The 13,100-nt window shown below is 42.6% G+C and overlaps 1 protein-coding gene across 5 annotated transcripts in view; it reads right to left on the reverse strand.

The window, feature by feature from the left end:
• LOC121874314 (ETS domain-containing protein Elk-3-like) overlaps positions 1 to 13,100 on the reverse strand; it is a 75,085-nt gene that overhangs the window by 11,546 nt on the left and 50,439 nt on the right. For all 5 annotated transcript variants that reach the window (XM_042378418.1, XM_042378416.1, XM_042378417.1 and 2 more), the window contains one exon: positions 1,398 to 1,650. In XM_042378418.1, the coding sequence (XP_042234352.1) occupies positions 1,398 to 1,650 (253 nt within the window). The remainder of the gene's footprint in view (positions 1 to 1,397; positions 1,651 to 13,100) is intronic.

Consider the following 13,100-nt stretch of genomic DNA (forward strand, 5'->3'; position numbering starts at 1 on the left):
TCACTATAACACTACCTCTTAAACACCCCACCACTACACAACACACTAGCACCACTTTTATACTACTACAACACTCTTAAACACCCTTACCACTACAACACCCCTTATCACTATAACACTACCTCTTAAACACCCTTACCACTACAACACCCCCTTATCACTACTAACCTTACCTCCTTAAACACCCATACACACCCTTACAACACCCCCTTATCACTACAACACTACCTCTTAACACCCTTACCACTACAACACCTACCTTACAACACCCCTTATCACTATTCACTAATACTACCTTAAACACCCTTACCACACAACATCCCTTTATCACTACCTCTAAAACACCCTTACCTTTTAAATCACAACCCTACACTCAACACCACTGCTACCCCCTTATCACTACACTACCTCTAAAACTACCTTACACACCCTTACCACTACAACACCCCTTATCACACCCCTTAACACACTACTAAACACCCTACTACTACCCACCTTACACACTAAACACTTACCTACACAACACTACCACTTACACACACACCTCCAATCACACCTTAACACCACCAACACCCTTATACTACAACTTCCCACTATAACTAACACTACCTCTTAAAACACCCTTACCACTACAACACCCCTTATCACAACTACCTCTTATCACTACCCTACTTTACTACACAACACCCTTATCACAACTCTTTTCACTACAAACTACCTTATACCACCACTAACACCCCTTATCACTACAACACTACTAAACACCCCTTATCACTGCAACACTGCCTCACACTACCCTACACACACACCCCTTCTACTACACACTATTAACACCTCCTCTCAACAACACCCTTACAACACTACAACACCCCCTTATCACTCAAACAACCTCTTAAACAGCCTTACCACTACAACACCCCTTATCACTACAACACTATCTCTTAAACACCCTTACCACTACAACACCCCCTTATCACTACAACACTATCTCTTAAACACCCTTACCACTACAACACCCCCTTATCACAACTCCCTATCACTACACCACTTCTTTACTACTACAACACCCCCTTATCACAACCCCCTTATCACTACAACACTACCTCTAAAACACCCCCTTATCACTATAACACTACCTCTTAAACACCCTTACCACTACAACACCCCCTTATCACTACAACACTACCTCTAAAACACCCTTACCAATACAATACAGTATGCCCTCCATAAATCAATATTCCCTCACTAAATCAACTATCACCATTCCAGTGGCCTTTACTCAAAAACATGTAATGACATAATCTCTAAAATCATGACAGTACACATCTCCCATATTTTATACAAGTATTTTAGGCACTGGATATATCATAAAAAATTATAAAGTATAATAAACTCACCTGTAGACGAACTTCTGCCCGAGAACCTTCTTGATGATATTCTTGTCATAATAATAGCGTAGTGCACGGGACAACTTGTCATAGTTCATATTAGTCTTGTTCTTGCGGAGGCCCCACAGCCGGGCCACCTCCTCGGCATTGAGCAGCTTAAATTCTCCCTCAGAGTTGGTCCACGAGATGATATGTTTATAATGGTTACTCAGGAGCAGTTCCAGCAAGAACTGCCACAGTGTGATGTTGTTCACCATTCCATCTATAAAGTAAAAGTATATACAATATATTAGTTACATGACGTATATACATATCTACATTTACAATACTTATGTGTACTGTACTTGCGTCTCCTGTGCTTCCTTAATTTGTAATTCAATTTTAATAAAAAAAATAAAAAAATAACCATTATCTTGGGATGTAATATTAATACTGTACTTAACAATTATCTTATTACTACTGACTCCCTGTTTACCATTACTTATACCATCTGTAGGATTACAAGAGTGAAATCAAGTCATTGCGTCAGTGATATTGTCTGATTAATTTCCTTGAGTGGTATCTACAGTATATGATTTTTAAGTGCTGAAAGAATGAGCCGGGGTCCATCTCGCAAAATCGTAGGTAATTCAGTTCAGCCGGAAAAAAAAGATGTCCGCAACGGGCATATAAATGTTTATATGAACACTTGAAGTCATCACACAAACTTCGCTTCTGGGAACATTAAATTACAACATCCAGTCTGATACAAAAGAGCTGGAAATTCTAATATGGCTGATGATGAATTCCCAATTCTTGTTTCCTCACTCGTATATGACAACATTTGTTGCTTCTATCTAGTAAGTGATGATTACACCACTAAATGAGTGTCCTAGTCATTCACTTGGTTTTATTTTACTAGTTAAGCTAACATACTCGTTTCACAAATAAAGCAAGGTCACACGCAGTAGTTCACTGTGGCTGGCCTAAGTCATGCGAAAATCTCTTTACAGTACTGTACTGTGAGGACACCCCCCTCTACTGTTCGTTCTTGCATTGGTCAATGTCTTATTGGGGAAGTGGGTGAACACAGAAGTTAGGGTGTGTTAGGAGAATCATAGTGTTGTGAGAAAAATTCACATTTAAACAGAAAATTCATACAGGAAGTCTGGTGAGAATCTATAAGGTGACGACTACACCCTAAATAGGTAATGTGGGGTCCAAAAATCTCTACGCCGAGCTTATATGAACATACTGTATACTCAGCTATTTTTTTTCATTTTCAGTCAGAAGCCTGGCTAAGACCATTAAATTTCATAAAATGTAACTTCCTGATTTTTTTTCCTCTGGAGTCTCTGGAACTCCCCATTACCTTAAGTTTATAACATTTATACCAATACCTATCTTGGGCTAATTTGATGTGTGTGAGAACGGTGATTGGGGATCCTGAGGCAGCACAAGGATGGATAATTGTGTCGTGTTAAAACACTATAGCTGACAACAGAAGCCTCTAATACTGCAGCACAGAATCGTAGCTGTGAAGGCGATGCAGGCATGGATTATGTCACCTATTTCAAAATAATATAAGGATTAGAACATGTTCGCTCTAGTATGCTGAGCTACAAGCTCAACGGCAGCTGATAGGTCAGACAACAACTTTGTTTACTGCCATCACCTCTAGTACTGGTGATCACTCTCTTTTACCTCATCATGGTGTGGGAGTGCCCGCCCTCAACGTCAGCCAGCCAGGGACCATGCCACGCTACCGCCCTTGGTGACCAGTGACGCAGTCTTTCTCCTTGTTCCACCCTGCACCCAACGTGTTCTCACTCCCACAGTGGTATCCTGCACCCACAGTGTCCTCACGCCCATAGGAGTACACTGCACTCTAGTGTTCTCACGCCCATAGCAGTAACTTGCACCCATTGTCTCCACCCCCACAATAGTACCCTGCACACAATATCCTCACAGCAGTTACCCTGCACCGTGTCCTAACGCCCGCAGCGGCGGGGATGTAATTACCACAATCAATCAATGAATCACGCCAACAAGAGTACCCTACACTTAGCGTCCTCACGTCCATAATAGTACCCTGCATCCACAGTAACCTTACGCCTCCAGTAGTAATGGCACCCGTACTGCCCTCACGCCCATGATGTTTTCGGATCTACAGTAGCACCCTCGAACACAATACCCCCATGCCCACAGTACCCTTTCCCCACAGTACCTCTCTCTCCCTCCCTGGGCAGCGGGCGCGGGCGGCGTCAACAAGGTATCTCCGGTGTAGCGCGCAACGTCACCCTGGACGCCATGCGGGCGGGGGCGGGAAGTGCCAATTGTCGTCCGATTACGCCCATTCTGCCAATTACCACGCCCATCACAGCCCGGCGTCACTGTCGCCACACGGATTGTCTACCACAATGGGGGGTCGGGTGAACCCTCCCCACCGTGGCTCAAGTTGCCTTCGCCAATTACACAACAAATAAAGTGTGCCGTAGAGTGGCCGTGCCTTGTTGGTGACGGTCATTGGAGCTCACTGTTGCCACGACCACTAAACACTATATCAAGATTCAAGAGTAACCATTTTGCATCTTAAAATTTGAAACAGATAATACCACCATTATAAATATAATCACATGATACAACAAAGGGGGATGTTAAAAATGAAATATTCAAACAGGTTCAGTCACGATAAAGAAATCACTGCATTAAGGTTAACTGAAAATTTTAGCACAAGATACAAGGTTTCACACCCAACAAACACCAAATGAATTATCAACACCATGTGGCAAGCAGAGGTTACCATACTGCACTACAACCTGTTACAATCAATGTTGAAAGGTTCCACGGACGAACTTTGGAATGAATTGATAAATTCTAAAATCAATATCCATCTAGACGAGCTACAGCACTTGGGATTCCAAGGGAATATAATATTAAAACTTGAGGGATTAAAATGAAACCCCAAGATAACCTACACCATTATCTCTGCATATCTAAAAATAGTTTCTCATCTATTTATGAATCTCTCTGAGCGACGACTTTAAGTCTATGATTGACATCGAAGTGATTAATGTAATCATACCGTACATACCCAGGAGGCTTTTCATATATCGTAAAGAATGTTTACATTAAGATCCAATGACAAGCACCGTTTTTTTTTCATCTGAAAATTATATGAAGTATTGATCTGATCCAGAATAACTGGAGTCACCTGACAATTTAAGGTTTGGTTCAGCTTCTTTTTTTTATTGAACAAAAGCTACATTTACAAATTGATCGCTCTGAAACTGACTCCTTTCCTTCATCAAATAATACGTTTCCTGCAATAGTGCAGAGTGACATGACAAGTGATAATCATCGTAATCAGCAGTGTTACCCAACCTTCTTTGGTAGGATGTTGGACTATTATTTACACACAAAAAATAAATCTAACCATAATTTACACATAAGGTTAATATGCAAGATACTTTTGCATATATGTATGTATGTAAATTTGTCAAGTACTAGTATTTGGATACTATAATCATAGAAACTGGATAGCCGTGTTTTGTGGTTTGGTGTACTGTACGTGTTCTGGTTTTGTTGTCATCATGCAGTTTATATGGACAGAACAACGTCGACTCTGACCGACTGATTAAAGTAGTTTCTGAAATAAAAATATGTTTTGGCATCTACAAACAAACTTAAGAAATCTAACTTATTATTTAATATTATACATTCTACAATCTTCCATGATATAACAGTGCAGTATTGTACACAATATCTCTATAAAAACTCAACTTGCTCGTGCACAAGTCAAAAAGTCTCGCTAACTGAAATGCAATTTATTACCCTAATCCTAATGCAATACGTGGTACCTAACCGTATGTGATATTTAATGAATAATTTTATTCTTTTAAAACATATCATAATTTTAAATAATGAGTTCCTCATTGCCAGAGGTCACTAGTGTGTAAGTATCGTGCGGCTGTGTGGCCGCAGCAGAAGTCCTCAACCTTAATATACTATTTTTTTTATAGTCGGCCACTCAACTGGCAAGTGATCAGTGATCGGCCGCAGCTGTATTCAGGCAACACAAGTCAACAATACACTCCACAGGATTGTATGAGCAATCAGAAATGCAGGACTACATTTTACTTTAAGAATTCTGATAAACAATACTGAAATGCTGGCTAAATCGAAGTTTAAATAAATTTATACTGCACTGAATAGTTATAATGCAAAAATGGAATTAGCGGCTCTAGCCTAATATTGTTTTGTTAAACCGGGAAACAGAACCCTTTCACCTGTACAAGTAGTTTCCTGGCAATGCTAAATAAATTATTCACATTAGAAATACAGAAATGGAGGGGAAAACAATTTACTAAATATTACGATATTATGTACAGTAAAGAAACAAAATAGCCTCATGTGATATTGTTATAAATAAAAAACTGCCTTTCGGGTGTTATTAAGGAAGCACAAATTTGGCTTTTTGCAAAACACTATAAAGGCTCACATTCCAAATACAAATGCACAGAACCATATCAAATCTAATGTGAGTTTTGTGCCTGGCTGATTTGAAAATTCAGCAAAATTTAGTTCAAATTTCATAGCAATAGCCTTCACAAGTTCTGAGTGCGAGTGTTGGTAATTTTGAATGGCACTTGTTAAATAAAAGTCAGCACCGTGAATGTCTGCTCGCAGCAGTACGTTGATTCGAACATTTAAAGAACGATGAAAGTTCTTTCCTCGAGTATTTCCTCCATCCACTTCTTTTTATTGTTCACCTATAAAACACGTAATTATAACAATCTTACCAGCCGCATGGTCCGAATTTTGGAGGTCGTTCCGCCCGGCGCACATATAACTACAGTACTATGGAAAAAAGAGGGTTGCGGACCCCTGTCCTCCAGTGTACATTAGGTCATTCAAATCAGTCAATCATAAGCCGCCGCTCGCTAAGCCATATTTGTTGTCTTTGCACAACAGGGAGCCAGCTTTGAGGCGAAACGTCACATCATTCGTATCGGGATAGTTTATGAGTCATTTAAAAGGGTAGCGCTAAAGCTAACCGATGAACAAACAAACACCTTGTCCATGAGGTAGCGCTAAAGCTAACCGATGAACAAACAAACACCTTGTCCCTTTACAAATACGAATAGTTGCTAATAGTGTGTGTCTAGCATGATGATGTAAGTGTGTTGGCGCCTGGTGTCGGCTCTCAAACAAAACAACCAAGCGGTAGCCTATTAACACGTAGTCACCCTGGGTGATGGACAGTCACTCGCACCTAGTAACTGGCACTGTCAATCATGACAGAAAATAAAGCACGAAATAACCGGTGTGAAGTTAGATACCGCTATCATTATTAGTAGAACGTCATGACGGAGTACTGCTTGACTAAGGTTTTGTTACATCACTTCTGTAACCTATTGCATATTTAGCTACCGAAAACGGCAGTGTTTATCATGCGATGTTTCAAAGGTATGTTCTTCCGTCATTAAAACACTAAAAATAGAGTCCATGATAGACAACATATGCTCAGAATGTAAACTTGCCTCACGAAAACCGGCATTGATAAGACTTGTGTCACGTCATGTACCGCCAACTGGTTAGGCGACTGATGAAATGTTATTGTGGTACGTACTGTACCTACTGGCGAGTTATAGTGGCGAGATTCTTTCATATTGACTTTTATTACTATTGGTATTACAACATTTTACTACTACTTTTTTAAACGTGGCCTCCTGCCTCCCCCAACAGCCAAACCTTCGCCCTTCTAAAGCCACATTACCACTCCACTTTTAATGCGATATATTCTACGTTCGACCTTCCCTGCCACATTATCACGAAACTAAAGAATAGGACGTGGAGAGTAAAGAAACGGAGAACATTTAGTGAATAGTATTCATGACATCACACTATACTGTATACAGTACTGCTTGGTGCATCACTGTTACCCCTACACTCCCAAACCTCAAAGTAACTATACAAATACGTTTTTTATTTATATACTGTACACCGTAATCATTTCATACTCATTCTGTATAAAATCCACGAGCAGAACCGGCTGCACATAGCATAAGCGTGCATATCCACACATGCCAATCAAATCTATCAATGATTCATATGCTCCTACTGACCTATAGTGCCGAGACGTCAAAATGATCTTACCGAAAGCTAGGGACAAATATTTCAGATTGAGGGAGCTTATATTGTAACCCGAATGAAAATGCGTTTGTCAAGTGACACTACGATATGCTGGTACAGTATTAAATGCGTTCCTGATGTAGGTGACGTTCTTGCATTACAAGGATAGGACATCGTTCCACACCCTGCTCAACTTGGGTCATTACTTGATGTACAACTGGACAAGCACTGGACAGACTCATTCAACCCCACCCCAATGAAAAATTAGTTACATAAAAACAAAATACGCGCAGCCGCTTTGTGTAATTTTTATATTTTGTAGTGTGAAGGACGGCTGACAGGTATAGTGTGAAGGACGACTGACAGGTATAGTGTGAGGGACGACTGACAGGTATAGTGTGAAGGACGACTGACATGTGTAGTGTAAAGGACGACTGACAGGTGTAGTGTGAAGGACGGCTGACAGGTGTAGTGTGAAGGACGGCTGACAGGTGTAGTGTGAAGGACGACTGACAGGTGTAGTGTGAAGGACGGCTGACAGGTGTAGTGTGAAGGACGACTGACAGGTGTAGTGTGAAGGACGGCTGACAGGTGTAGTGTGGAGGACGACTGACAGGTGTAGTGTAAAGGACGACTGACAGGTATAGTGTAAAGGACGACTGACAGGTATAGTGTGAAGGACGACTGACAGGTGTAGTGTGAAGGACGGCTGACAGGTATAGTGTGAAGGACGACTGACAGGTGTAGTGTGAAGGACGACTGACAGGTGTAGTGTGAAGGACGGCTGACAGGTATAGTGTGAAGGACGACTGACAGGTGTAGTGTGAAGGACGGCTGATGATAGTGAAGGACGACTGACAGGTATAGTGTGAAGGACGACTGACAGGTGTGTGAAGGACGGCTGACAGGTATAGTGTGAAGGACGACTGACAGGTATAGTGTGAAGGACGACTGACAGGTGTAGTGTGAAGGACGGCAGGGTGTAGTGTGAAGGACGGCTGACAGGTGTAGTGTGAAGGACGACAGGTGTAGTGTGAAGGACTGACAGGTGTAGTGTGAAGGACGACTGACAGGTGTAGTGTGAAGGACGACTGACAGGTGTAGTGAAGGACGACTGACAGGTGTAGTGTGAAGGACGACTGACAGTGAAGTGTGAAGGACGACTGACAGGTGTAGTGTGAAGGACGACTGACAGGTGTAGTGTGAAGGACGGCTGACAGGTGTAGTGTGAAGGACGACTGACAGGTGTAGTGTGAAGGACGACTGACAGGTGTAGTGTGAAGGACGACTGACAGGTGTAGTGTGAAGGACGGCTGAAAGGTATAGTGTGAAGGACGACTGACAGGTGTAGTGTGAAGGACGACTGACAGGTGTAGTGTGAAGGACGGCTGACAGGTATAGTGTGAAGGACGACTGACAGGTGTAGTGTGTAAGGACGACTGACAGGTGTAGTGTGAAGGACAACTGACAGGTGTGTAGTGTGAAGGACGAATGACAAGTAGTGTGAAGGACGGTTGACAGGTGTAGTGTGAAGGACGCTGACAGGTGTAGTGGAGGACGACTGACAGGTGTAGTGTGAAGGACAACTGACAAGTGTAGTGTGAAGGACGGCTGACAGGTGTAGTGTGGAGGACGGCTGACAGGTGAAGTGTGGAGGACGGCTGACAGGTGAAGTGTGGAGGACGACTGACAGGTGTAGTGTGGAGGACGGTTGACAGGTGTAGTGTGAAGGACGGTTGACAGGTGTAGTGGAGGACGGCTGACAGGTGAAGTGTGGAGGACGGTTGACAGGTGTAGTGTGGTGGACAACTGACAGGTGTAGTGTGAAGGACGACTGACAAGTGTGGTGGTGAAGGACGGTTGACAGGTGTAGTGTGAAGGACGGCTGACAGGTGTAGTGTGGAGGACGGCTGACAGGTGAAGTGTGGAGGACGACTGACAGGTGTAGTGAAGGACGACTGACAGGTGAAGTGTAGGACGACTGACAGGTGTAGTGTGAAGGACGACTGACAGGTGAGGTGTGAAGGACGACTGACAGGTGTAGTGTGAAGGACGACTGACAGGTGTAGTGTGAAGGACGACTGACAGGTGTAGCGTGGAGGACGGTTGACAGGTGTAGTGTGGAGGACGACTGACAGGTGTAGTGTGAAGGACAACTGACAGGTGTAGTGTGAAGGACGACTGACAAGTGTAGTGTGAAGGACGGTTGACAGGTGTAGTGTGAAGGACGGCTGACAGGTGAAGTGTGGATGACGGCTGACAGGAGTGGCGTGGTTGCCAGAAGGGCGAACAAGAGGTTTCCGGCTCTGTATTCACTATAGAGCATACGAGGTAGAGGCAGCCTCACACCCTTAAGATGCACCACCACCGTTACACACTCACCCTCTCTCTCTGTCCGGGGTTAAGTACCGTAACCAAGCGATCTTTCATTACCAAGGTGAGATTTAGTTATGTTTCACGAAGATTTTGATAGCCTTATGTAGGTCACTTTACACCGTTGTTAATGTTAAAATATGCTCCATCTTAAGGAGTGAAGTTGGTGACGCCTCAGACATTTGAGCTTCGTTAATCAGGGTAGGACACGCCCTTGAACTAAACTTACTAACCCTTGCACAGTATCATGCTGAATAGGCTAACAATTCAACGTGCAAACACCAATCATTATAATACTGTATAACAAGAACCACTGCAACACAACTAAACGAGAGATACTAATCTTACTAAGTGAAACATATGATAGATAATATTAGACATACAGTATTGCTGATTAACGCAAAGGCAACTGGGTTGGTACCCACGGGACCAAAGGCTCACAGTAACCGAATAGTACAAATAATGTATTTTATTGTTTTGGGAAAATTACAGAAATAAATTCTGGTAAAAATTGACAATTTCCAAAACAAACACTAGTGATTTTTCAGAGAGGATGTCTTGAGAGCCCTGATCATAACTTCAGTATCGGCCCTAGAGCAACTATTACCGGTCTACAGCTAAACAGTACCTGCATTAAAAAATATAAAATAAAATAAAATCTTTTTCGCTAGTCGAGGATGCTTGGGAAGAGATGAAGGACTTTCAGATAAGTTTGTTCCTTGAAATTTTATTACATTGCTGATATTATTCATGACATGGGGTTTGGAAACATTTAAACATGGGTGACCATTGAAATTCCCAGTCCAGGGCCTGTTGTTTGTTGCTTTACTGGTCGTCAGCATCGATGGTTCCTACGGCCGTAGTCTTGTTCTTAGGGCCTCTCCTTTTGTTCTTTAGTTTTTCTGATCTTCTAGGTCTGGTAATGACTCGTAGAAGTCGAAAAACTCTGAATTCCTTACTGCCAATATTGTATATCTGGTGCTTGTTCTTCCTTCTTCACTACAAGGAGACCCTCCTTGTAGCTCAGTTGTTTCTTATTTCGCAGCTTAGCTACCATGCACTCCTCCCTCCACCACTTGGGGACACTCCAGGTCGGAAGAATGAGAGCCGCCACAAGCAGCACATTTATTGTCGGTCGCCGAGCACGTGGTGTGCTAGGTGGTCCCACACGTGGTACAGACCTCCCGAGCCGGCCACATCTCAGCAGGATGTCCGTAGCATTGACACTTGTAACATCGTGTGGGTCTTGATACTTAGGTCTTAACTGAGATGGTCTCCCATCCCAGTAGTGCTTGTGGTAATGTCTTCGGGTAATCAGCCTTATGACGTGTAGTTAGCTGGACACTGATCAGTTGGGCCAACTCGTCTTAGTACAGGTGTTCAATTTCGGCATGGGAGATCACTCCCATCACCAAATTGTCGTCTTCGTCAATTTCTACCTCGATTGGGAGGTCGTTGATGACTTTGACGTCCGACACTTGCATGGCCTGTCCCCAATCGGAGGTCTCCTGCGGACGACCTTCGTAACCCCCTTGATCCCCGAGGAGTCGAAAACTTCCCCAGGACAAAGAGGTTGAGTTTCTTGGGGGAGGTGCGCTCGACCGGGTGCAGCCGAACCACCTTTACTTTATCCCAATGCAACGTCATGTCCGCGTGGTACCTCGGGAGCAGAGATACTATAGATGTCTTCACTCACCGAGGTTTTAGCTCCAAAATCGAAAAATGTTTAATCCGGCTCTGATTAGAAACCGGATGACTGATGAGGGAATAAGGACATAAGAATGGAGGAAACTGCAGCGGGCCTATTGGCCCATACTGGGCAGTCCCGTTTACACCCAACCCCTATTGCTCATTTAAGCATGCAACCTATGTTTGAAGCTATTCAGCGTATTCGAGTTAATGATGATATTTGGTAACTTGTTCCATTCATCCACTACTCTGTTTCCAAACCAGTGTTTACCTATTTCACGCCTAAATCTAAATTTTTCTAATTTAAAACCATTGTTACGAGTTCGCTACTGTACATAATTTCTAGGTGTTAGAACCTAGTCCTGTGCCTACATACGATACGATAAATTAAGCTTAATCCGGTACATACTAACCGATAAGCAGTGGTGCCATGCACTTATTTCAAGATTAACGCTTCACTGCCTTAAAATGATCAGAAACGAAAGTATTTATGAAAGCAAGAATAGCACACTACCACATTATAGACTTAATGACGCCTTGTAGTATGTTTTAAAATCGATTATATTTTTTTGAGTACAGTAACGACACATTGGTGATGGATGTGGTACACACATTTTCTCGATAAAAGAAAAACTTGCGCATCTTTCGTATTCTTTGAGTGTCGTGTGAGCCTTGAACGTGAAGAATGGGTCATTTTCGTTTTGTTGTTGTTCTCTATTACGATACAGGTGACAAAGAATAAATAAATAGCGTCTCTATTGTTTAATGGCACTGATAAATACACACTAATTGTTCATTTCATGAGCTTTAGTTATCACACAGGGGATAATAAAAGCTCTATGAGTCTTTGTGATGAGGATGTAAAATAGTTGATACTGTAGTCACGGATACAGGCTGTGAGCTGCCCCACAAAACAGTACCCAATATTGAGATACATTCGAAGGAAATCAGTATCGCTAGTAAATGTTAACCGATAGAACAGGCGCAGAACTTGTTTATTACATGGATACAATGACCCTGCCAGCCAACACATAAACTAGAAAATACCATTATTTACTCGTAAAAATTTTTGCACATTACATTCATCTGACAATTGTTCCTCGCTACCAATAGGACCCCTCAGTCCACCCATGCATAAATGTCCATAAACTGACTCGGGAATATGGCTAAAATATTTTTTTTTTTCTTTTAGTTCCTGAATTGTCGATATGTTTCCTCTTCTTATTGCTGCGGGTGACAGTGGCAGTCTTTGACAGCTCGGTACCATTATCATAATTATTTATATCGTTCATGATACCCTGGCGGAGTGTTCCCGCCACTGTTGTTGGGGCAGCTAGTGTGAGGGGAGAAGGCAGCAGCCACGTCCTGTGTTCTGGCTGTGTTGCTTCACCACGGCCGGATGCCGCTGTCCGGTACAAATATTATGCCTTAACATCTCTAACGTACTGTATGTAATATAAAGACTGGGATCAGCAGTGACATTAGCAAGTTTGCGGATGACACCAAAATAGGGCGGCAAATTAATTCAGGGCAGGA

This window comes from Homarus americanus, unplaced genomic scaffold (assembly GCF_018991925.1).
Source record: "Homarus americanus isolate GMGI-L3 unplaced genomic scaffold, GMGI_Hamer_2.0 scaffold47254, whole genome shotgun sequence".
Classification (NCBI taxonomy): Eukaryota; Metazoa; Arthropoda; class Malacostraca; order Decapoda; family Nephropidae; genus Homarus; species Homarus americanus.